Source organism: Copadichromis virginalis, linkage group LG6 (assembly GCF_057382275.1).
Source record: "Copadichromis virginalis isolate Kocher_CV1m ecotype Utaka linkage group LG6, C_Virginalis_male_GT1.1, whole genome shotgun sequence".
Lineage (NCBI taxonomy): Eukaryota > Metazoa > Chordata > Actinopteri > Cichliformes > Cichlidae > Copadichromis > Copadichromis virginalis.
The window spans coordinates 15021579-15049306 of NC_140623.1; the positions used below are offsets into that span (position 1 = coordinate 15021579).

At 38.3% G+C, this 27728-nt stretch overlaps 1 protein-coding gene across 2 annotated transcripts in view; it reads left to right on the forward strand.

The window, feature by feature from the left end:
• The first annotated feature begins 2213 nt into the window (after positions 1-2213).
• Positions 2214-27728, forward strand: part of chtf18 (CTF18, chromosome transmission fidelity factor 18 homolog (S. cerevisiae)) — a 30167-nt gene continuing 4652 nt past the window's right edge. For both annotated transcript variants that reach the window (XM_085458853.1, XM_085458855.1), the window contains exons 1-18: positions 2214-2457; positions 5035-5124; positions 5203-5353; positions 5957-6146; positions 6273-6365; positions 7123-7175; positions 7904-8045; positions 8148-8372; positions 8460-8557; positions 24419-24542; positions 24626-24762; positions 24874-24967; positions 25046-25144; positions 25234-25364; positions 25920-26034; positions 26414-26638; positions 26765-26914; positions 27199-27329. In XM_085458853.1, the coding sequence (XP_085314979.1) occupies positions 2370-2457; positions 5035-5124; positions 5203-5353; positions 5957-6146; positions 6273-6365; positions 7123-7175; positions 7904-8045; positions 8148-8372; positions 8460-8557; positions 24419-24542; positions 24626-24762; positions 24874-24967; positions 25046-25144; positions 25234-25364; positions 25920-26034; positions 26414-26638; positions 26765-26914; positions 27199-27329 (2336 nt within the window). In that variant the 5' untranslated portion in view covers positions 2214-2369. The remainder of the gene's footprint in view (positions 2458-5034; positions 5125-5202; positions 5354-5956; positions 6147-6272; positions 6366-7122; positions 7176-7903; positions 8046-8147; positions 8373-8459; positions 8558-24418; positions 24543-24625; positions 24763-24873; positions 24968-25045; positions 25145-25233; positions 25365-25919; positions 26035-26413; positions 26639-26764; positions 26915-27198; positions 27330-27728) is intronic.

Sequence of the window (27728 nt, forward strand, 5' to 3'; positions counted from 1 at the left end):
TAGTAAAGCGCTATATAAATACAGGCCATTTACCATTTACCATTTATATGAGAATCATTTGCCATTCATATCTGAACAGTAGCACATATTTTATAATCTTGCCTCTGTACACCACCACAGCGGATTTTAGATTAGTCAATCGAGATGTGCCTGAAGTTTAGGAATTACAGGTGTTTTTAATTCACAGTCCCCATTTTCAGAGGTTGAAACTTAATGGGACAATTGACTGAGAAACAGCTTAATGGCCAGGTGAAATCTGCTCTTTTGCTAATTCATGATACATTAAGTATATAGAAAGAGTTGATACAAAAAGCAGAACTTGCATTTGGTAGCTGTTTACTGGAATTCTTGATGTGAGGTCCAGAGAGACGTTGATGCAAGTGAAGCAGGCCATTGTTAGGTTTAAAATCCAAAATGAACCAAACGAAAAAGAGATGACAAAAACTTTACAAGTGACCAAATCAACTATCTGGTTCATTTTCAAAAAGAAGGAATGCAGCGGTCAGCTCTGCAGCACCAAGAACGCCCGAAAGACCACAGAAGACAACTAAATTATGATGAATGATGTGGAAAGACAAAGAGCGTGTGAAATAAAATAGATCTGGAGGTATGATAAGTGAAGGAAACAGTTTATGGTGAGACTTCATCCAAGAATGAAAAACAATCAAATTATCAGTCAAATTGTGTTAGTCTGTACATCTTTGATTAACTACATAAACTCTACTGAGGTGGTTTAGAGAAAATATGTTTAATTTTCAAAAATCATACGGACCTGACTGCAGTTTTTAAAAGCTCTATTTTTTCTCAAATACATGTATTTTTCAATTTTAGTGTTTATTTTTCTCTACCTTTCTTTCATCAGTCATCATCAGTTTGGATATTTCATCCGTATAAAGTATGAAGAGTTCTGACCTTTACTGTTTCACACACTTGTTTGTAGCTATGCTTTCTGACATGTTTGCTTTTGCTGGCCTCACAGTGAAAAAGCCTTTTCTCTGAGCACACCTGTACATTTTTCATCGGTGACAGCATGAAAGGATGGAGAAGTCCAAGAGTGGGTGTCAGGGAGAGTTTATCGGTCTTGCTTTTGTGCTCCCTGATGTGAAATTAACTCAGTGTCACACACAAGCCGCTGGCCGGTGTTTGTCCGCTATAAGGAGCAGATGGCGATGATGGAGACGGCCTGACGTCACGCACACCATCATCATTAATCTCTCTCTCACACAGAGCCACACAAAACCCCACTCTCACACTCGCAAAACACACAGCAACAGGTAACAGAAAGCCCACCAGTCACGTTTTAAGAAAATATCACTTAATTAAGTTTCCACTTGATGTAAATTTGTTTGCAGTTTGTTTCAAGCTTTTGGTGGTAAAAAGCAGCAAACTGAGAAAACGCATAGAAAAAATATATAAGAAGATATCAGAAGGTCTATTATTTGTAATATTCACACATGTGGATGTTATAACTTGTGTTTCATGAGTTTTAACAGTGCAGTGCATTGTTTACAGTGGAAATATGACCTTATAAAATTAAAAATAACTTATTAATATACAATATTACCATGTGCAACATCATATGTGGTATTGGTAAAAGCGATAAGAATAACTGGTGTGCATAGAGGTCTGTATGTGTGAATGGGTGGATGACTGGTTGTGTAAAGCGCTTTGGGGTCCTTAGGGACTAGTAAAGCGCTATATAAATACAGGCCATTTACCATTTACCATTAATAATATAGTAATGAATAAAGAAAATCTTCTCTAGGGCTGGGAGATAGACTTTGATGTCAACACTAGTGCATTTTATTGGAATACTTGCAAGTTTGACTGCATTTTAACTAAATATGTGCAGAGTTAGTTGATGTTAATTCAAGAGAAAACCTTCCAAATTAATCCAAATTAAAATGTCAAAGAAGCAACTTCAAAGGTATATGCGCAAAAAATATTATCTGAATCGGGCAGGAAATGAACACATCCGAGCTATGTCACTAAAGAGAAGTGACAGCGCCACCCTCTGGTCAAACAAGCAGAAACAAGGTTTATCTATTTGAAATTGAAACGATTCTGCTTTAAGGGAGACAGCTTGGCACACATTTAGTCGCACTGTTACAGGGAAATGTCGGCATTTTTTTCAGATATTCAGATCATTTAGCTAAGTAGTGTATGACGGGAAATAGGAAAGAACTGCGATAGCCAATCAGGAGTGAGGGCAACGGACTTACCCGGATGTAATACTTCATAACAAAAAATTTGCCGGGAACACGACTGTGCCAAAGCTACTGTCGAAGCTGAGAAAGAAGCTATCGGGGGAAATATATTTTTCCTGATTATTTAGCCGCCGTGTCTCGGGTTTTATCGGACCAGGCAAAATGGACGAATACGATGAACTGTTCGAGGTACACGACGACTTCGAGGAGCAGTTTGCCGACGAGCTGGAGGTGCTGGCTGAGATGGAGGGTGAGTCCAAAACACTCAAGTTACCAAAAGGGTAGCTAGCCTATGATTCAACTGTTAAATCGCCGAGCTACTTCTCGGAAACCGTCGTAGAAAAGTGGAGTTTTTGTTTAGGAGTAGACTTAATTTAGGGCTGCTTTGCTTTTGAACAGTGCGGCTCTTGAGGTGCGTTTAAATGGCTTTCAGGATCTTTGGGAAAGCTGTGTCAGTGAGTTCGGATCGAGCAAAACGCAACAAAAACAGACTCCGGGTAGAATAAAAAGAAATAGAAGTGCATACATTCAAGCTACAACATAATAGCACAAGATAAAGAAAAATAATAAATATAATGAAAATAGAGTTTGAGATATCTGTACAGGTGCAATAAAAAGTAGAGTTTGCAAATAAGACTTAGAGGCAGTGATTATACACTCACCCGTATATGTAGATATGTGAACGCACACATCTAGATATGTGTAGCTGTGACTTTATAAAAGTAAAAAATAGGTTATTAATATACAGTATATGTGTAGATATGTGAACACACATCTAACCAGCTAGTCACGTCGTATCAATTGAATGCATTTAGGCATGTAAACACGGTCATGTATTCCAGAAACTGCTGATCTACTGGGGATTTCCTGCACAGCCATATTCAGGGTTTACAGAGAATGGCCCAAAAAGAGAAAATACCCAGTGGCAGTTTTCTCTGTGCCTTTTTGATGCCAGAGGTCAGAGGAGAAGGGGCCGACTGCTCTGAGCTGATAGGGAGATAAGTTGTTATTTGTATTATTGTTATTACAACAAGGTATGCAGAAGAGAATCTCTGCAGATCTGCATCAAACCTCGATGCAGATGTGCTACAGCAGACTTCACTTCTGTGAACTAATAACTAATAATAATAATTGTCCAAGCATTTCACTACATATCGTACTGTGTACGACTGTGTACGTGACAAATAAAAATTTGAATTTGAACTAATAACGGGAAAATGAGGCTGCACTTCACACGGGCTCATCATAACTGGAGAGTAGAAGACTGGAAAAATGTTCTCTGCTGTGACTTCAGTTGCTGTGTTCAAATTATAGGGCCAGACTTTACTCATAAACATAGACAAACATAGATCCATCCATGATTAAGGCTGGTGAATGTGAAATGTAGTGTGATATATTTTCTTGGCATACTTCTGAGTATAATTTAAACACCACAGAGAATCTGAGTGTTGTTGCTGACCATGTCCATCCCTTTATGACTATGGTATGCGCATCATCTGATGTCTACTCCTGGCAAGATAACACAATTACCACAAAAGCACAGATGCTCTCAAACCGGTTTCTTGAACATGACAGCGAGTTCTCTGCATTCGAATGGCCTCTCTGCAATCCATTAGCTTGTGGTGGAACACAAGATTCTCATCATCGATCTACAGCTGACAAATCTGCAGCAACTGCGATGCTTTCATGTCAATATGGACCAAAATCTCTAAGGAATGTTTCCATCACTTTGTTGAAGCTATGCTATGAAAAACGAAGGGAAAAAGGGGCCTGAATGCTCTTTTTCTTATGCATTTTGGTCATTTCAGCCAGACCAGTGACTCCCCAGCACAGCCTTGGCCTTCCCAGTCAGCCTATTCAGTTTCTTGGTGTCACAGTTTCAGATGCTCCTACACCAGCAGATAACTGCAGAGGAAACCGGACTAGCAACACCAGATAAATCAAGTGAAGTTAACATTATCATCATCCAGCAAAACTAATTCGGACCCCTCTGACACCTCACTGATGGTGCTGTTCTGTTCAGGACTATACATCCAAGAAAATGCTGACTTTTGTCTCTGTTTGGTTTATTATTCCCTCAATGGGTGTGTGAACTCCATGATTATACATACTATGTGGTATTTGAATAAGACTTATAACTAAATTCTTTGTTTAGTCCTTTGTCTATTCTGATGAAACAGGCTCCACACATCAGAAGATGTATGTAATCTGCTCCATTATTATCCCTAATAATTCCCCATATTAATGAGAAGAGTTTAAAGTAATCATTTACCACACAGTGGTACAGTTGTTCGTGATTCTGACATCATTAATTCATACTTATTCATAGCTATATACAATACCTAACCCTTTGTCAAACTGTATTATTTGTATGTATTGTTACGTTTATAAACCAGAGTAGAATATAAAATAAATTCTGAAATGCGATAACACGAGAACTGGTTGACAAAGTCCAAAGACATGCAGTTTGGTTCATTTTAAATTGTACATGTGAGTGCTCTCTGTCTCCAACCCCCGTGACCCCATAAAGACGGACTGCTCAGCTGGCTGTTTGTGGCTATATAAACATGCTGGGAACAGGGAAGTTGCAGAGCGCCCTCTGAGGACAGACTTTGCAACTTCAGCACCTATAACATGGTTGAAGGGTGTTTCTACCACTTCTTCATCCTCTTCATTTGTCAGCTGATCAGCAAACAGCCATACTGGTCTGATAGCAAATCGGTCAGGCTCAGGAGGATGGTGGTGATAAAGTTAAGATAGATAAAGTTAGGGTTAAGTCTCCAGGAAGTAATTAATGTATGATTTTATGTGTGCTTTAACATCGTAGACGAAACTTGCAAGCCGGGGAAACGCCACAGTCAGGGTCCAGGAGACGACATCTCGGCTATAGAGCACCTGCTGGACAATCAGCCCATCAGTGAGTTCACCCTCGGGGTGCACCTGTATTTTTACACCTGTCTAATTTGCAGCTTTAATCTAAGCCTGCCTCTTCCAGCTCCAAAGGCAAAGCGACAGAAGCAGGACGTTGGTGTGGTCAAGCGACTGTTCAACGCAGCACAAGTTCAAGAGAGCAAAGTCCCTTCACTGAGTGATGACATCACACCGCCATCCTCTCCAGAGCACTATGAGCCCTCTCACGCCATCAGGTAGTTTTTTTTTAAATGATTTGTTTAGCATCATTGAATTTGACCTGTTTTACTCAGAGACACCTTCAATGTGTTTTATTTATTTATGTTTTATTTTTACCTTGATTTTTACTTATTGAGCTCATTTGCTTTGTTATATTGTGGCGATTTTATTGAACTATTGTATTGAGATCAATAATAGACATGTATTATATTAACATTCATCTGCATCTCTTTCAATTGATACCAGAGCAAAAAGATGTTCCTAAAAATCCCAAACATTTCTAGCGGAAATACATTTTAATGCAGAAACTCACACACAAGTAAGATGCACTTAAAAACAATACATGACAGTCATTTGAAGCAAAGTGGCGAGTATTGCTGGGGGCACAGCGGCGCACAGGTGCCTGAGGAGCAGATGTAGCTGGTGCTGAATGCAGTCGTCTTTTTTCCATCATATTTAAGCAGTTTCTGTTTTTGTCCTTGATGGGATTGTTGTACGTGGAGATGGGCATAACAATAACCTGCACGATAAAATTGTTATTTTAAAATCATACTTGTACAAAAGCGTGATTTCAGCCTTTAATATAAATCTGAGACTTCTGAACATGTTTTGTGTTCCAGCTCTACCCCTGCTGTGCTGGATATCAGCGGCTTTGCTGAGATTCCACTGACTCCACAGCGACCTCCCACAGCGGCGCCGGCATCCCTGCGTGTGCTGAAGCGACCTCCTTTAGAGGGAGACTACATCAGTGTGACGGACTCGTCTGGGAATCGGGTCTACCTCCGACAGAAAGAGAACGCAGAGACAAAGGTTAAATGCCCCCCGGTTATTTATCCGTGAGGCTGAATTTCGCACAGGCAGCATGTGCAGCAGCTGCAGCTTCCAGAGTTTGGTTAATATTTCTATTTCTCTCTACATTTCCATGTGTCTCTTCAGACAGCAGACTCCAGAATAGTACCAAACTCCCAGGGTGGACTGGGGCTGCTGGCAGTGCCGATAGGACTGCTGAGAGAGCAAGAAGCAGACAGGGTGAGTGACTCATTACCTTCCCTGCACCCAGTGTTAAAAAATGCATCTACCAAGAATATTTTTTATCCACTAAAATTGTGTTCATTTAAAAAAAAGTGGATTTATATTGAAATCTATTAATAGAATTAATATTGACCTCAAAGATGACCTTAGATGTGCTTAAAGTATAAACTTAAAAGCAAATTAAGAAATCTCATCATCACGCTACTTACAGAGACCACGAAGTCCCGACCCTAACTCTGATTGGCTAGTGTTCTGTGTTAATCTAATGGCTAAATGCTAATAAGAAGATGAAGAAACCCAAGAAATAATCTTCACATATTCAGTTGTCACAGCATCAGCTTTCCTCAAAGCTCAAAGAAGCATGAATGAAGAACACAAAGCGCAGCTTCAGTGGACAGCTTTCATGCTTTTTAACGCTCTGCTTCACTTTGTCATCGTTAACTTTTTAATTCTGCACAACAGGGGCTAAGTTGAAGGACTGGGAGATATAGAAGAGTAGCTTACTTAGCAGTTTTTCTACATGTACAGCTCTCATAGCTACAGCACGTAGTAGAGGGACTTTTCATCTGCTCGTCTCGTTATGGAAGATCTAAGAATAAGAGCGTTTAGATTTCCAGTGTGACAAAAGCCTATAAATATAATTCATTTGAAAATGTGTGATATAATGTAGGCGCTGTAGCCCTTACATTAATAGCAGAACATACAATTATTGTAAAGTCACATCAATGTCTCGTGTTCCTTTGAAATCTTGCAGCGCCACCAACAGGTTGTGGAGGAATCGCAGCGTCTTACAGAGCTGTTAGCCAGGTAACTCACTTCCTGTTTCACTCACAGACATCAACACACTCATGTGGGGCTCAAAAGAGGACACAGACTGGGCTGGTTGTAAAATAACAAAAACAGAAAACATCAGCTGAGACTGATAAGATGGCGTGAGTGGTGGAGTGGTTAGCGGTGTCGCCTCACAGCAAGTTCTTGGTTTACATCCCACCTGATGTCCCTGAGTGGGTTTCCTCAGCCTTTCTCCCACAGTCCAAACACAAGCACGTTATGTAGTTTGTGATTCTATATGGGTCGTGTGATATGGGGTAGATGGAGTGGTTGAAGTGCACAGAATAAGTGCTGTGTGATCCATCCATCCATTATCTGCCGCTTATCTGGGGCACGGGAGTATCAGTCTCAGAGGGGAAAATTAGACCTCCCTCTCCCCAGCCACCTCTTCCAGCTCGCCTGGGGGGAAACCAAGAGACATCATTTCTCCAGCCTGTCCTGGCTCTGGCCCGAGGTCTTCCCTCAGTCTGATATACCCAAACCACATCAACAGGCTCCTTTTGATGCGGAGGAGTAACCACTCTGCTTTGACCTGTACAACTGAACTCCTCACCCCATCTCTAAGGGAGCATCAAGCCACCTGTTGGAAGAAGCTCATTTCCCTCTAATATCCACAATCTCATTCGTTTGAGACACATCAAGACTGAGTTTACATACACGAGCAGGAGTTTTAACTGCGTTTTTGTGTTTATGTCACATTCCAGCAGTGTAAACGACGCGTTAGTTGAGTCTGAAAACCCAGAAGATGAAGAAAACGAGGATCCAGAGGACACAGAGGGCCGAGCATCTCGGCTGTGGGTGGACAGATTTTCACCGCGTCACTACACAGAGCTGCTCAGCGACGATGTAAGTGATGTGCAGTGTTTCTGTGTGACTTTAAGGAGGAAGGCTTATTCTAAAGTCTTTGTGGAGGCGGCTTGTTGATGTGGCGCGTCTTGTGTCGTTCAGTTCACCAACCGCTGTCTGCTCAAGTGGCTGAAGCTGTGGGACACCGTAGTGTTTGGAAGAGAGAGGAAGTCCCGCCCTGCCCGATCCGACAGACAGGCTGCCAATCAGAACGCATTTAAACCCAATCAAGGAAATCAGAATCAAAATCGCTTCAAGAGCAAGATTGAGGTGACCGAGGAGCTTCTGGAGGCAGAACTGGACCAGTACAAACGACCCAAATTTAAGGTCTAAAAGCTGCACATCTGTCACATCTGTTTGCATTTGATTACCTGGCTTTTACACACGGTGTGATTTATTTTGGCCTCTCTCCAGGTGGCGTTGCTATCCGGTCCTCCAGGTTTGGGGAAGACCACCCTGGCTCATGTCATTGCAAAGCATGCTGGGTACAACGTGGTTGAAATCAATGCCAGGTTAGTCACAATAATAACTAGAAAAATTTGCATTTCCTGCGAAAATGCAGTGTGGATGCTTAAAGCTGAAGCTGTATGCAAAAAGTAGCTGAAAAAGCTGAAAAGTTGCAGAAATTGTAAAAACTTTGCAGAAGCAAAAGAAGTTTGCTAAAATGGAATAACTTAGCAGAACTGCAATATCTTAGAGGAAACATAATACTTGGCAGAAATACAATAGCATAGCAGAATTTAGCAGAAATATTGTAACTTACCAGAAACATGATAACTTCTCAAAAATACAAGAATTTAGGAGAAATAGTATAAGATAACAGAAAGAATATATTTAGCCAAAAATACTTAAACATTACAGAAACACTATGATTTAGAAAAATAGTACAACAGAGCAGAAATATTGTGATTTACCAGAGACACTGTGATGAACTATGAATATTGTAATTTTAAATTAAGACTATGTTTTAGCACAAATATTATAATTTGGCAAAAATACTATAATTTAGCAGAAATACTATATTAAGCACAAATCCTATAAAAAGCAGAAATGGTATGATTAAGCATAAATACTACATTTAGTAGAAATACTTTGTTTTAGCACAAATCCCATAAAAAGCAGAAATACTGTACTATGATTTAGTAGAAAGACTATAATTAATCAGAAATACTAAATTTAGCAGAAATACTATATTAAGCACAAATCCTATGAAAAGCAGAAATAGTATGATTAAGCATAAATACTACATTTAGCAGAAATACTATATTAAGCACAAATCTTATAAAAAGCAGAAATACTATATTAAGCACAAATCCTATAAAAGCAGAAATAGTATATTAAGCACAAATCTTATAAAATAGCAGAAATAGTATGATTTAGCACAATAGTAATAAGTTAAACAGAAAAATTGGAAAAGCAAAATGGACAGCTGAAAAAATGCTGAACATGCTGAGGTTCCCTCAAATATACTAGTTATATGACAAAAATCTGCAAAAAAAATTTATGACAGCCACACAATTACAAATATGCACACATGAGGAAACACACATGCACAGAGAGACACACACACAAGATCCAATTCAGTCAACCAGTCTAAATATATTGAATTTGAATCTTACAATGAGATCATCCCATTAAAAGGCTTTCTCTCTCCCTCTCTCTCTCTCTCTGTCACACACACACACACACACACACACACACACACACACACACACACACACACAGAGGGAGAGAGCTGCTGAATTTGAATCCACCAATCAGAGAGCCTGTGTACTTTTTCCCGCCAAAACATGTGCATCTTTTTACACAAGCAGCACAGAGAGGCACAGGATTATTGCAGCCTATTTCTCATAGTGAGGACTCCCCTCAAACAAATGACCATAATTTCCAAACTGTAGGGGCTAGAGCGGTCATTCTTACACCGTTTTGTTCAGAAGAGATGGGGGAATCTTCAAGTGTTGACAATTTAATATTAAAATATGAATTTTTAGAGATGTATGACATGGATGACTTGTTGACTTAGAAGCCACGAATTCCCCAATATGCAAATTTGAATGCCTGAGACCACATATGTGATTGGCTGGCTGGGAAGCCGTGCAGGCCCTGATTTGTGGATTTGAATTCCTCAGCCCTCAGATATGATTGGCTGGCTTAGAAGCCACGAAGGCCCCAATATGCAAATTTGAATGCCTCAGGACACTTATTTGATTGGCTGGGAAACTGTGCAGGCCCTGATTTGAAAATTTGAATGTCTCAGTCCTCACAGAGGATTGGCTGCCTGGGGACCTGGCAGAAATATATAGAAATACTATTATTAAGCATAAATACTACATTTAGTAGAAATACTATGTTTTAGCACAAATACTATAAAAAGAAGAAAAACTAATTTAGCAGAAATACTATATTAAGCACAAATCCTATAAAAAGCAGAAATACTATAATTTAGAACAAATAGTATAAAAAGCAGAAATACTATAATTTAGAACAAATAGTATAAAAAGCAGAAATACTATAATTTAGCAGAAATACTATGTTAGGCACAAATCCTATAAAAAGCAGAAATACTATAATTTAGCAGAAATACTATGTTAGGCACAAATCCTATAAAAAGCAGAAATACTATAATTTAGCAGAAATACTATATTAGGCATAAATCCTTTGAAAAGCAGAAATAGTATGATTTAGCAGAAATACTGTATTTAGCACAAGTACCGAAAAGTACCAGAAATACTATGATTTAGCAGAATAGTAATAACTTATTGAAACACAAATGCACAGAGGGACACACAAACACAGGCTCTAATCCAGTCAACCAGTCTAACTATGTTCAATTTAAATCCTACAATGACATGCTGCCAAATAAGGGCAGGGTCCTCTCTCTCCCACTAAACACACACACACACACACACACACACACACACACACACACACACACACACACACACACACACAGGGAGAGAGGACTAAGTTTCTAGGTCACCCTGGGAGCTGCTGAATTTGAATCCACCAATCAGAGAGGCTGTTTACATTTTCCCGCCAAAACAGGTGCATCTTTTTACACACGCAGCACAGAGACATAGACCTGCTTCTTTCAGTTTATTTCACATAGTGAGGATTCCCCTCAAACAAATGACCATAATTTCCTAACTATAGGGGCTAGAGCGGTCATTCTTACACCGTTTTGTTCAGAAGAGATGGGGGAATCTTCAAGTGTTGACAATTTATCATTAAAATATGAATTTTTAGAGATATATGACATGGATGACTTGTTGACTTAGAAGCCACGAATTCTCCAATATGCAAATTTGAATGTCTGAGACCACATATGTGATTGGCTGGTTGGGAAGCTGTGCAGGCCCTGATTTGTGGATTTGAATTCCTCAGCCCTCAGATATGATTGGCTGGCTTAGAAGCCACGAAGGCCCCAATATGCAAATTTGAATGCCTCAGGACACTTATTTGATTGGCTGGGAAACTGTGCAGGCCCTGATTTGAAAATTTGAATGTCTCAGTCCTCACAGAGGATTGGCTGCCTGGGGACCTGGCAGAAATATATAGAAATACTATTATTAAGCATAAATACTACATTTAGTACAAATACTATGTTTTAGCAAAAATACTATAAAAAGAAGAAAAACTATAATTTAGCAGAAATACTATATTAAGCACAAATCCTATAAAAAGCAGAAATACTATAATTTAGAACAAATAGTATAAAAAGCAGAAATACTATAATTTAGCAGAAATACTATGTTAGGAACAAATCCTATAAAAAGCAGAAATACTATAATTTAGCAGAAATACTATGTTAGGCACAAATCCTATAAAAAGCAGAAATACTATAATTTAGCAGAAATACTATATTAGGCATAAATCCTATGAAAAGGAGAAATACTATATTAAGCATAAATACTATAAAAAGCAGAAATACTATATTAGGTACAAATCCTATAAAAAGCAGAAATACTATATTAGGCACAAATCCTATAAAAAGCAGAAATACTATATTAGGCACAAATAGTATAAAAAGCAGAAATACTATAATTTAGCAGAAATACTATGTTTGGCACAAATCCTATAAAAATAATAAATACTATAATTTAGCAGAAATACTATATTAGGCACAAATCTTATGAAAAGCAGAAATACTATGATTTAGCAGAATAGTAATAACTTACAAAATTACAAATATGGAGGCATATTGGAACACAAATGCACAGAGGGACACACAAACACAGGCTCTAATCCAGTCAACCAGTCTAACTATATTCAATTTAAATCCTACAATGACATGCTGCCAAATAAGGGCAGGGTTCTCTCTCTCCCACTAAACACACACACACACACACACACACACACACACACACACACACACACACACACAGAGGGAGAGAGCTGCCGAATTTAAATCCACCAATCAGAGTGGCTGTTTACGTTTTCCCGCCAAAACAGGTGCATCTTTTTACACACGCAGGACAGAGAGGCACAGGATTATTGCAGCCTATTTCTCATAGTGAGGACTCCCCTCAAACAAATGACCATAATTTCCTAACCGTAGGGGCTAGAGCGGTCATTCTTACACCGTTTTGTTCAGAAGAGATGGGGGAATCTTCCAGTGTTAACAATTTATCATTAAAATATGAATTATTAAAGATATTTGACTTCTAATGCACCATAACTGAGCAGAGCGAAGCAAAAACTGCCTTGACTTGCCCTCAAACAACGCTTTGTAACTCTAAATCTATTTGGAGTATCGATATCATTCTTTCACCGTAAGAGACAGCAGGCGTTGGTGAACAGTCATGGAAATTTTCAGGTCTCTGTGGAAATCCAACAAAAAGTTATGACGAGAGAAAAAAGTGGTTCATTTCCACAGTTTGAAATCTGAAGAAATCTGAGCGAAGGACGAATTTCCTACCCTCAAACAAGTCCAACTCATTTCAGAACGGTAATAGGTGAGAAAGAAATTCTTGAATTGTGAGCGTCAGGAGTGTCTGAAGATATACCGGGACAAGCCTCATGTCTTAAAGTCGCTTCGTTAAGGAGATATGACGATTCGAATATGCCTCTCATTACAGAAATGCAGCGGTGATTTTGAACAAGCTCTCCATTGACTTTATATGGAGAGTTTTGAGACCTTGTGTTGGTCTGAGGAGATTTGCCAAAATTCTATAAATCCCACAACAATGATAGTGACATGTTCTGAAAGCCAGCAAAAATACCTACGTTTTGATGTATAATTTGTGGAAGTTGAGTGAAAAATGAGCAAGTAGCAAGAAGTTGTTCGGACATGAAGAGAAGACTGCAAAAGCTTCAGTGTCACACTGGAAGCCAAGAGCATAGCAACCATAACAACGCATGTATTTTGTGAAAAATCACAATTTTGCAACTGAAAACTTTAAGAGGCATAAAAGTAAAACGGTAAAAGATTTGAAAAAGCTGAATCATACATGAATAGCCCAATAATTTGTGAACATTTTAAAGTTTGAATGGTTTTTCTAGGTGAAAGTATGAGGAAGTAGTTAAGTTTCAAAAACAAGCAAAATTTAGCAGAATTGCAGAAGTTTGCAGAAGTTTCCCATTCATTTCAATGGGACAAATTAAAGGAAAAAAGCTTAATATTTTAAAAAGTATAATAGCAGAAAATACCAAAAGTCATAGCACACATTAGCAGAAATAGCAGAATAGTTTAAAATTTGAACGGTGAAAATAGCACAAAAATTGTGGAAGTAGTTAGCGGACGAAAAACGAGCAACTTGAAGAATAACTAGAAAAATTTGCATTTCCTGCGAAAATGCAGTGTGGATGCTTAAAGCTGAAGCTGTATGCAAAAAGTAGCTGAAAAAGCTGAAAAGTTGCAGAAATTGTAAAAACTTTGCAGAAGCAAAAGAAGTTTGCTAAAATGGAATAACTTAGCAGAACTGCAATATCTTAGAGGAAACACAATACTTGGCAGAAATACAATAGCATAGCAGAATTTAGCAGAAATATTGTAACTTACCAGAAACATGATAACTTCTCAAAAATACAAGAATTTAGGAGAAATAGTATAAGATAACAGAAAGAATATATTTAGCCAAAAATACTTAAACATTACAGAAACACTATGATTTAGAAAAATAGTACAACAGAGCAGAAATATTGTGATTTACCAGAGACACTGTGATGAACTATGAATATTGTAATTTTAAATTGAGACTATGTTTTAGCACAAATATTATAATTTGGCAGAAATACTATAATTTAGCAGAAATACTATATTAAGCACAAATCCTATAAAAAGCAGAAATGGTATGATTAAGCATAAATTCTACATTTAGTAGAAATACTTTGTTTTAGCACAAATCACATAAAAAGCAGAAATACTGTACTATGATTTAGTAGAAAAACTATAATTAATCAGAAATACTAAATTTAGCAGAAATACTATATTAAGCACAAATCCTATGAAAAGCAGAAATAGTATGATTAAGCATAAATACTACATTTAGCAGAAATACTATATTAAGCACAAATCCTATAAAAGCAGAAATAGTATATTAAGCACAAATCTTATAAAATAGCAGAAATAGTATGATTTAGCACAATAGTAATAAGTTAAACAGAAAAATTGGAAAAGCAAAATGGACAGCTGAAAAAATGCTGAACATGCTGAGGGTCCCTCAAATATACTTGTTAAATGACAAAAATCTGCAAAAAAATTTATGACAGCCACACAATTACAAATATGTACACATGAGGAAACACACATGCACAGAGAGACACACACACAAGATCCAATTCAGTCAACCAGTCTAAATATATTGAATTTGAATCTTACAATGAGATCATCCCATTAAAAGGCTTTCTCTCTCTCTCTCTCTCTCTCTCTCTCTCTCTCTCCCTGTCACACACACACACACACACACACACACACAAGCACACACACACAGGGAGAGAGAAGTAAGTTTCTAGGTCAGCCTGGGAGCTGCTGAATTTGAATCCACCAATCAGAGAGCCTGTGTACTTTTTCCCGCCAAAACAGGTGCATCTTTTTACACACGCAGCAGAGAGAGGCACAGGATTATTGCAGCCTATTTCTCATAGTGACGACTCCCCTCAAACAAATGACCATAATTTCCAAACCGTAGGGGCTAGAAGGGTCATTCTTACACCGTTTTGTTCAGAAGAGATGGGGGAATCTTCAAGTGTTGACAATTTAATATTAAAATATGAATTTTTAGAGATATATGACATGGATGACTTGTTGACTTAGAAGCCACGAATTCCCCAATATGCAAATTTGAATGCCTGAGACCACATATGTGATTGGCTGGCTGGGAAGCCGTGCAGGCCCTGATTTGTGGGTTTGAATTCCTCAGCCCTCAGATATGATTGGCTGGCTTAGAAGCCACGAAGGCCCCAATATGCAAATTTGAATGCCTCAGGACACTTATTTGATTGGCTGGGAAACTGTGCAGGCCCTGATTTGAAAATTTGAATGTCTCAGTCCTCACAGAGGATTGGCTGCCTGGGGACCTGGCAGAAATATATAGAAATACTATTATTAAGCATAAATACTACATTTAGTAGAAATACTATGTTTTAGCACAAATATTATAAAAAGAAGAAAAACTATAATTTAGCAGAAATACTATATTAAGCACAAATCCTATAAAAAGCAGAAATACTATAATTTAGAACAAATAGTATAAAAAGCAGAAATACTATAATTTAGCAGAAATACTATGTTAAGCACAAATCCTATAAAAAGCAGAAATACTATAATTTAGCAGAAATACTATGTTAGGCACAAATCCTATAAAAAGCAGAAATACTATAATTTAGCAGAAATACTATATTAGGCATAAATCCTATGAAAAGCAGAAATACTATGATTTAGCAGAATAGTAATAACTTATTGAAACACAAATGCACAGAGGGACAAACAAACACAGGCTCTAATCCAGTCAACCAGTCTAACTATGTTCAATTTAAATCCTACAATGACATGCTGTCAAATAAGGGCAGGGTCCTCTCTCTCCCACTAAACACACACACAAACACACACACACACACACACACACACACACACACACACACACACACACACACACACACACAGGGAGAGAGGACTAAGTTTCTAGGTCAGCCTGGGAGCTGCTGAATTTGAATCCACCAATCAGAGAGGCTGTTTACGTTTTCCCGCCAAAAAAGGTGCATCTTTTTACACACGCAGCACAGAGACATAGACCTGCTTCTTTCAGTTTATTTCACATAGTGAGGATTCCCCTCAAACAAATGACCATAATTTCCTAACCATAGGGGCTAGAGCGGTCATTCTTACACCGTTTTGTTCAGAAGAGATGGGGGAATCTTCAAGTGTTGACAATTTATCATTAAAATATGAATTTTTAGAGATATATGACATGGATGACTTGTTGACTTAGAAGCCACGAATTCCCCAATATGCAAATTTAAATACCTGGAGCCCACATACATGATTGGCTGGCTGGGAAGCTGTGCAGGCCCTGATTTGTGGATTTGAATTCCTCAGCCCTCAGATATGATTGGCTGGCTTAGAAGCCATGAAGGCCCCAATATGCAAATTTGAATGCCTCAGGACACATATATGATTGGCTGGGAAGCCGTGCAGGCCCTGATTTGAAAATTTGAATTTCTCAGTCCTCACAGAGGATTGGCTGCCTGGGGACCTGGCAGATATATATAGAAATACTATGATTAAGCATAAATACTACATTTAGTAGAAATACTATGTTTTAGCACAAATACTATAAAAAGCAGAAATATTATAATTTAGCACAAATAGTATAAAAAGCAGAAATATTATAATTTAGCACAAATAGTATAAAAAGCAGAAATATTATAATTTAGCACAAATAGTATAAAAAGCAGAAATACTACATTTAGTAGAAATACTATGTTTTAGCACAAATAGTATAAAAAGCAGAAATATTATAATTTAGCACAAATAGTATAAAAAGCAGAAATATTATAATTTAGCACAAATAGTATAAAAAGCAGAAATATTATAATTTAGCACAAATAGTATAAAAAGCAGAAATACTACATTTAGTAGAAATACTATGTTTTAGCACAAATAGTATAATAAAGCAGAAATACTATAATTTAGCAGAAATACTGTATTTAGCACAAGTACCGTAAAGTACCAGAAATACTATGATTTAGCAGAATAGCAATAACTTACAAAATTACAAATATGGAGGCATATTGAAACAGAAATGCAGAGAGGGACACACAAACACAGGCTCTAATCCAGTCAACCAGTCTAACTATATTCAATTTAAATCCTACAATGACATGCTGCCAAATAAGGGTAGGGTTCTCTCTCTCCCACTAAACACACACACACACACACACACACACACACACACACAGAGGGAGAGAGCTGCCGAATTTAAATCCACCAATCAGAGTGGCTGTTTACGTTTTCCCGCCAAAACAGGTGCATCTTTTTACACACGCAGCAGAGAGAGGCACAGGATTATTGCAGTCTATTTCTCATAGTGACGACTCCCCTCAAACAAATGACCATAATTTCCTAACCGTAGGGGCTAGAACGGTCATTCTTACACCGTTTTGTTCAGAAGACATGGGGGAATCTTCCAGTGTTTACAATTTATCATTAAAATATGAATTATTAAAGATATTTGACTTCTAATGCACCATAACTGAGTAGAGCGAAGCAAAAACTGCCTTGACTTGCCCTCAAACAACGCTTTCTAACTTGAAATCTATTTGGAGTATCGATATCATTCTTTCACCGTAAGAGACAGCAGGCTTTGGTGAACAATCATGGAAATTTTCAGGTCTCTGTGGAAATCCAACAAAAAGTTATGACGAGAGAAAAAAGTGGTTCATTTCCAGACTTTGAAATCTGAAGAAATCTGAGCGAAGGACGAATTTCCTACCCTCAAACAAGTCCAACTCATTTCAGAACGGTAATAGTTGAGAAAGAAATTCTTGAATTGTGAGCGTCAGGAGTGTCTGAAGATATGCCGGGACAAGCCTCATGTCTTAACTTTGCTTCGTTAAGGAGATATGACGATTCGAATATGCCTCTCATTACAGAAATGCAGCGATGATTTTGAACAAGCTCTCCATTGACTTTATATGGAGAGTTTTCTGACCTTGTGTTAGTCTGAGGAGATTTGCGAAAGTTCTATGAATACCACAACAATGATAGTGACATTTTCTGAAAGCCAGAAAAAATACCTACGTTTGGATGTATAATTTGTGGAAGTTGAGTGAAAATTGAGCAAGTAGCAAACAGTTGTTCGGACATGAAGAGAAGACTGCAAAAGCTTCAGTGGCACACTGGAAGCCAAGAGCATAGCAACCATAACAACGCATGTATTTTGTGAAAAATCACAATTTTGCAACTCAAAACTTTAAGAGGCATAAAAGTAAAACAGTAAAAGATTTGAAAAAGCTGAATCATACCTGAATAGCCCAATAATTTGTGAACATTTTAAAATTTGAATAGTTGTTCTAGGTGAAAGTATGAGGAAGTAGTTAAGTTTCAAAAACAAGCAAATTTTAGCAGAATTGCTGAAGTTTCCCATTCATTTCAATGGGACAAATTAAAGGAAAAAAGTGGAATATTTTAAAAAGTATAATAGTTAAAAATAGCAAAAGTCATAGCCGGAAAGAGCAAAAATAGCTGAATAGTTTAAAATTTGAACGGTGAAAATCGGCTGAAAATTGTGGAAGTAGTTCTACGGCGAAAAGTGTACGGAAGTCCTAAGAATAATAATAATAATAAAGAACTAGAAAAATTTGCATTTCCTGCGAAAATGCAGTGTGGATGCTTTAAAGCTGAAGCTGTCTGCAAAAAGTAGCTGAAAAAGCTGAAAAGTTGCAGAAATTGTAAAAACTTTGCAGAAGCAAAAGAAGTTTGCTAAAATGGAATAACTTAGCAGAACTGCAATATCTTAGAGGAAACATAATACTTGGCAGAGATACAATAGCATAGCAGAATTTAGCAGAAATATTGTAACTTACCAGAAACATGATAACTTCTCAAAAATACAAGAATTTAGGAGAAATAATATAAGATAACAGAAAGAATATATTTAGCCAAAAATACTTAAACATTACAGAAACACTATGATTTAGAAAAATAGTACAACAGAGCAGAAATATTGTGATTTACCAGAGACACTGTGATGAACTATGAATATTGTAATTTTAAATTAAGACTATGTTTTAGCACAAATATTATAATTTGGCAGAAATACTATAATTTAGCAGAAATACTATATTAAGCACAAATCCTATAAAAAGCAGAAATGGTATGATTAAGCATAAATACTACATTTAGTAGAAATACTTTGTTTTAGCACAAATCCCATAAAAAGCAGAAATACTGTACTATGATTTAGTAGAAAAACTATAATTAATCAGAAATACTAAATTTAGCAGAAATACTATATTAAGCACAAATCCTATGAAAAGCAGAAATAATATGATTAAGCATAAATACTACATTTAGCAGAAATACTATATTAAGCACAAATCTTATAAAAAGCAGAAATACTATATTAAGCACAAATCCTATAAAAGCAGAAATACTATATTAGGCACAAATCTTATAAAATAGCAGAAATAGTATGATTTAGCACAATAGTAATAAGTTAAACAGAAAAATTGGAAAAGCAAAATGGACAGCTGAAAAAATGCTGAACATGCTGAGGGTCCCTCAAATATACTTGTTAAATGACAAAAATCTGAAAAAAAATTTATGACAGCCACACAATTACAAATATGTACACATGAGGAAACACACATGCACAGAGAGACACACACACAAGATCCAATTCAGTCAACCAGTCTAACTATATTCAATTTAAATCCTACAATGACATGCTGCCAAATAAGGGCAGGGTCCTCTCTCTCCCACTAAACACACACACACACACACACACACACACACACACACACACACACACACACAGACAGACACAGAGGGAGAGAGCTGCCGAATTTAAATCCACCAATCACAGTGGCTGTTTACGTTTTCCCGCCAAAACAGGTGCATCTTTTTACACACGCAGCACAGAGAGGCACAGGATTATTGCAGCCTATTTCTCATAGTGAGGACTCCCCACAAACAAATGACCATAATTTCCTAACCGTAGGGGCTAGAACGGTCATTCTTAAACCGTTTTGTTCAGAAGAGATGGGGGAATCTTCCAGTGTTAACAATTTATCATTAAAATGTGAATTTTTAGAGATATACGACATGGATGACTTGTTGACTTAGAAGCCACGAATTTCCCAATATGCAAATTTGAATGCCTGAGGCCACATATATGATTGGCTGCCTGGGAAGCCGTGCAGGCCCTGATTTGTGGATTTGAATTCCTCAGCCCTCAGATATGATTGGCTGGCTTAGAAGCCATGAAGGCCCCAATATGCAAATTTGAATGCCTCAGGACACATATATGATTGGCTGGGAAACCGTGCAGGCCCTGATTTGAAAATTTGAATGTCTAAGTCCTCACAGAGGATTGGCTGCCTGGGGACCTGGCAGAAATATATAGAAATACTATGATTAAGCATAAATACTACATTTAGTAGAAATACTATGTTTTAGCACAAATACTATAAAAAGCAGAAATACTATAATTTAGCAGAAATACTATATTAAGCACAAATCCTATAAAAAGCAGAAATAGCATGATTAAGCATAAACACTACATTTAGTAGAAATACTATGTTTGAGCAAAAATCCTATAAAAAGCAGAAATACTATATTAGGCACAAATCCCATAAAAAGCAGAAATAGTATGATTAAGCATAAATACTACATTTAGTAGAAATACTATGTTTTAGCACAAATAGTATAAAAAGCAGAAATACTGTAATTTAGCAGAAATACTATATTAAGCACAAATCCTATAAAAAGCAGAAATACTATATTAAGCACAAATTCTATAAAAAGCAGAAATACTGTATTAAGCACAAATTCTATAAAAAGCAGAAATACTATATTAAGCACAAATCCTATTAAAAGCAGAAATACTATATTAAGCACAAATTCTATAAAAAGCAGAAATACTATATTAAGCACAAATCCTATTAAAAGCAGAAATACTATATTAAGCACAAATCTTATGAAATAGCAGAAACAGTATGATTTAGCACAATAGTAATAAGTTAAACAGAAAAATTGGAAAAGCAAAATGGACAGCTGAAAAAATGCTGAACATGCTGAGGGTCCCTCAAATATACTTGTTAAATGAAAAAATCAGCAAAAAAATGCACAGGGAGAGAGAAGTAAGTTTCTAGGTCAGCCTGGGAGCTGCTGAATTTGAATCCACCAATCAGAGAGCCTGTGTACTTTTTCCCGCCAAAACAGGTGCATCTTTTTACACACGCAGCAGAGAGAGGCACAGGATTATTGCAGCCTATTTCTCATAGTGAGGACTCCCCTCAAACAAATGACCATAATTTCCAAACCGTAGGGGCTAGAGCGGTCATTCTTACACCGTTTTGTTCAGAAGAGATGGGGGAATCTTCCAGTGTTAACAATTTATCATTAAAATGTGAATTTTTAGAGATATACGACATGGATGACTTGTTGACTTAGAAGCCACGAATTCCCCCAATATGCAAATTTGAATGCCTGAGGCCACATATATGATTGGCTGCCTGGGAAGCCGTGCAGGCCCTGATTTGTGGATTTGAATTCCTCAGCCCTCAGATATGATTGGCTGGCTTAGAAGCCATGAAGGCCCCAATATGCAAATTTGAATGCCTCAGGACACATATATGATTGGCTGGGAAACCGTGCAGGCCCTGATTTGAAAATTTGAATGTCTAAGTCCTCACAGAGGATTGGCTGCCTGGGGACATGGCAGAAATATATAGAAATACTATGATTAAGCATAAATACTACATTTAGTAGAAATACTATGTTTTAGCACAAATACTATAAAAAGCAGAAATACTATAATTTAGCAGAAATACTATATTATTAAGCACAAATCCTATAAAAAGCAGAAATACTATATTAGGCACAAATCCTATAAAAAGCAGAAATAGTATGATTAAGCATAAATACTACATTTAGTAGAAATACTATGTTTTAGCACAAATAGTATAAAAAGCAGAAATATTATAATTTAGCACAAATATTATAATTTAGCACAAATAGTATAAAAAGCAGAAATACTACATTTAGTAGAAATACTATGTTTTAGCACAAATAGTATAAAAAGCAGAAATATTATAATTTAGCACAAATAGTATAAAAAGCAGAAATATTATAATTTAGCACAAATAGTATAAAAAGCAGAAATATTATAATTTAGCACAAATAGTATAAAAAGCAGAAATACTACATTTAGTAGAAATACTATGTTTTAGCACAAATAGTATAATAAAGCAGAAACACTATAAATTAGCAGAAATACTGTATTTAGCACAAGTACCGAAAAGTACCAGAAATACTATGATTTAGCAGAATAGCAATAACTTACAAAATTACAAATATGGAGGCATATTGAAACAGAAATGCAGAGAGGGACACACAAACACAGGCTCTAATCCAGTCAATCAGTCTAACTATATTCAATTTAAATCCTACAATGACATGCTGCCAAATAAGGGCAGGGTCCTCTCTCTCCCACTAAACACACACACACACACACACACACACACACACACACACACACACACACACAGACAGACACAGAGGGAGAGAGCTGCCGAATTTAAATCCACCAATCACAGTGGCTGTTTACGTTTTCCCGCCAAAAAAGGTGCATCTTTTTACACACGCAGCAGAGAGAGGCACAGGATTATTGCAGTCTATTTCTCATAGTGACGACTCCCCTCAAACAAATGACCATAATTTCCTAACCGTAGGGGCTAGAACGGTCATTCTTACACCGTTTTGTTCAGAAGACATGGGGGAATCTTCCAGTGTTTACAATTTATCGTTAAAATATGAATTATTAAAGATATTTGACTTCTAATGCACCATAACTGAGTAGAGCGAAGCAAAAACTGCCTTGACTTGCCCTCAAACAACGCTTTGTAACTTGAAATCTATTTGGAGTATCGATATCATTCTTTCACCGTAAGAGACAGCAGGCTTTGGTGAACAATCATGGAAATTTTCAGGTCTCTGTGGAAATCCAACAAAAAGTTATGACGAGAGAAAAAAGTGGTTCATTTCCAGACTTTGAAATCTGAAGAAATCTGAGCGAAGGACGAATTTCCTACCCTCAAACAAGTCCAACTCATTTCAGAACGGTAATAGTTGAGAAAGAAATTCTTGAATTGTGAGCGTCAGGAGTGTCTGAAGATATGCCGGGACAAGCCTCATGTCTTAACTTTGCTTCGTTAAGGAGATATGACGATTCGAATATGCCTCTCATTCCAGAAATGCAGCGGTGATTTTGAACAAACTCTCCATTGACTTTATATGGAGAGTTTTCTGACCTTGTGTTAGTCTGAGGAGATTTGCGAAAGTTCTATGAATACCACAACAATGATAGTGACATTTTCTGAAAGCCAGCAAAAATACCTACGTTTTGATGTATAATTTGTGGAAGTTGAGTGAAAATTGAGCAAGTAGCAAACAGTTGTTCGGACATGAAGAGAAGACTGCAAAACCTTCAGTGACACACTGGAAGCCAAGAGCATAGCAACCATAACAACGCATGTATTTTGTGAAAAATCACAATTTTGCAACTGAAAACTTTAAGAGGCATAAAAGTAAAACAGTAAAAGATTTGAAAAAGCTGAATCATACCTGAATAGCCCAATAATTTGTGAACATTTTAAAATTTGAATGGTTGTTCTAGGTGAAAGTATGAGGAAGTAGTTAAGTTTCAAAAACAAGCAAATTTTAGCAGAATTGCTGAAGTTTCCCATTCATTTCAATGGGACAAATTAAAGGAAAAAAGTGGAATATTTTAAAAAGTATAATAGTTAAAAATAGCAAAAGTCATAGCCGGAAAGAGCAAAAATAGCTGAATAGTTTAAAATTTGAACGGTGAAAATCGGCTGAAAATTGTGGAAGTAGTTCTACGGCGAAAAGTGTACGGAAGTCCTAAGAATAATAATAATAATAATAAAGAATAAAGAGAAACAGGAACTCAATAGTGTGGATGCTTAAAGCATCCACACAATAAAGAGAAACAGGAACTCAATAGTGTGGATGCTTAAAGCATCCACACAATAATAAAGAATAAAGAGAAACAGGAACTCAATAGTGTGGATGCTTAAAGCATCCACACAATAAGTGAGCAGATAGTGGCAGTAAGTCATGGAGATGGCAGGTTTACTGTCATCCTCCTCCTTCACAGCCTCACTTGGCGTTGTTGATGTTTGTGCAGTGACGATCGCAGCGCCGAGGTGTTCCAGAAACGCATCGACACAGCGACACAGATGAAGTCCGTTTTGGGAGCCAATGAGAGGCCGAACTGCCTCATTATCGATGAGATTGACGGAGCACCTGCGGTACACTCCTGCTTTAAATTGGTAAAGAGCAGCTAATTGACCGCAGCCGTTCTTAATGCCTTGCCCTTTGATGTGCTCCGCAGGCCGCCATCAACATACTGCTGGCAGTTCTGAACAGGAAAGACGGACACGGGGGTGAGGCTGGCGCGGAGACGGCGAAGAAGAAGAAGAAGAGGGAGTCCATCTTACTGCGACCAATCATCTGCATCTGTAACGACCTGTAAGAGAAACTGTGGCATTAACAGCAGAGTGGGAACTGTGAATACCTGTTATTTGTTTTTACTTTATTTTTACTTCTTTATCGTTTTAAAGTCATCTGTTTCTTTTTAAGTTATGTCCCAGCTCTCCGGCCTCTCAGGCAGCAGGCTTTCCTCCTGGCTTTCCCACAGACTCAGCCTTCCCGCCTGGCACAGAGACTGGCAGAGGTCAGCATAGTCACAGATGCACGCACACATCTCGACACGCGCTGCTGATCCTTGTTTAAACGAAATCGCTGTTTGCAGATCTCACTCCGCCAGGGGCTGAAGGCAGACACGGGCACCCTGATGTCACTGTGCGAGAAGACCGACAACGACATCCGGTCCTGCATCAACACGCTGCAGGTGGGTGCCGCGGCTGAGAAGGAAAGCCCGGCAGATGCACAGCCAGTGTGAAGAATTCGGTGTAAACATGTGTTTGTGCTTCTGTCCAGTTCCTTCATAGTCGTGGCGTCAAGCAGCTGGACAGCAAGACGATTCAGAGCATCTCTGTGGGGCAGAAGGACCAGAACAAAGGCTTGTTCCATCTATGGCAGGAAATCTTCCAGTTACCACGTACAAAACGGTACGGCGAGTTCCCCGAGACAGGCCAGCAGTCTGTCACATGGCTAACACAGAGAGAGAGATGACGATTCACACCTATGGGTGTGAAAATTATGCAAATATCACTAAGTAAATAGATAAACCTTGAAGATAATCATAGCGCATATGAACTGAGCTTAGTATTAAAATGTCTTTTAAAGTCTTCAGTTGAAGCAGGTGAAAGTCGTAGGAAGCCTTGAAACGAGTCACTGTGTCTTTTCTTTTCCCTCCCTGAGCCTGATTCTGCCAGAGGTTTCTTCCTGCTAAAAGGGAGTTTTTCCTTCCCACTCTTGCCAAGTGCTTACTCACAGGCGGTCATGTGATTGCAGGGTCTCTACCTTACAATATAAAGCACCTTGAGGTGGCTGGTGTTATATAAATAAAACTGAATTTCCTGAAAAACAAACGACCGCCAGACCATCGTAAACAGTCATAAGATAATGTTAAATCTTTGGCACAAATAAAAGGTACAGCAGGTGTTTGAGGTGTGTAGAGGACCATATGTTGCAAATTACTGATAAATATTCATTATTTTCAGGAAACGTGTCGGTGAGGGGTTTGAGGACGGACCGGGTTCGGGAAGTGGAGCTCACAGGTTCCAGCACATCTTGCATCTGGCTTCGTCTAGTGGAGAATATGAAAAGGTTTCTCAGGTAATACAGGAAACTCTATGGGACCTGCTCTGCTCATTTCAAATTGCTTGTTATCTTATATCGGGCCCTCACGCCGCTCCTCAGCTCATCGATTGTCTGAAACGAGCTTCTTTAACTCTTGCACCTTTAAACCGACTCTCTTCTGATTGGTTGCTTGTCATAAACAGAAGGTTTGAAAAGCAGGTGGGTGGGGCTTCTGAGTTTTTGGCTCACAGGGATTTCTTAACTCACGCTGACCTCAATGTTTGAAACTTTAACCGTGCTTAATATGAGCAGTACAGAAAAGCTGAGGAGGAGCACTGACTCATGTGGAAGTTTCCAGAATATAAAGTAGTTCATGGTTCACTGTGTAATGTTGCATTACATCTCTTTTCCTCAGGGTCTGTATGATAATTATCTGTCCATGCGTGTGAGGGACCCAAACCTCCAGAGCGCGTGCGAGGCGCTGGATTGGCTGGCTTTCTCAGACAAGCTGAGCCACGTGATTCTGCACGGGCAGAACTTCTCTCTGATGAAATACCTGCCCTTCCTTTCCATCACATTTCACTTCCTGTTTGCCCACACGAACGTGCCCCGCATCAGCTATCCCCACAGCCAGCACGAGGTACGACTCTCCTACACACACCTGTGCAGCAGTGCGAAGGAAAAGTGATAAAAGGAGAAGAAGACGTTTTTGTTTGGGTTTTTTTAAGGCATCATTGCTGATCAGTCACTATTGTGTCCCGTCCAGGCCTCCTCCCGGCTCCTCAGCTGCAAGAACGCTCTGTCCACCATGTTGGCCGACACCCCAGCAAGCATCAGAGCGAGGATCAGTCAGCTCAGCCTGACCCTCGATATCCTCACCTTGCTTCTCGACATCATCTGTCCCAAACTACGGCCCGTATGTAAAAGCTTACATTGTAACCTTGGTACATGCCTGTATGTTCAGCCCAAACTCCAAAACTGTGCAAAATGTGCAGAATGCAATGATGATGATGCCTTTTTTTAAAACAAATCTATGGTTTTATGGTGCAGATCTTATAAACCTAAATTTTGCACATCAAACATTAAATTTGACAAAAAGCATTGTAAATGTAGGACCTGAAATGCCAGGTTTTAGCCTCTGTGTCTGCTTAGATAGATGTGGGTGGGTCATGATATCAAAGTTTCTTATTCTTCTTTCAGGTGAATCCACAGCTGTTCAGCAGCAGAGAGAAGGAGCAGATGCGTGAGCTGATCGACACCATGCTGGCATACAATCTCTCTTACAGGCAGGACCGCACTCCAGAGGGACAGTACACCTACGTGCTGGAGCCGTGAGTACACGCACACGTACGCACACTTGGCTGGACTCCACTGTACACTGGACTCATGCAGAGCTGATGTGTGTTTGAGGGGTGTTGAAGGTCACTGCTCTTGTCCACACTGTGGTTCTCTGCATGGAGGCTTAAGAGATTAATCCCCTTAACACCTGGTGGGCGTGTGTGTGTGTGTGATGGTCGTGGTTGAAGCAGGGTAGCAAGCAGTAAAGCCTCACCGTTGGATGCAGGTGAATGGAGGAGAGGATGGAAGGAGGGGCGGGTTTAAGTTAGATAGGTTAGTAGGCAGTAAGTGACGAGGTGGCCTTTTGAAAGGTCGAGGAATGAAAGGATAAAAGAAGAAAAAGAGCATTTTTAACTTGAGAGACTTTTACTTAATGTTCACCCTCATTTTTG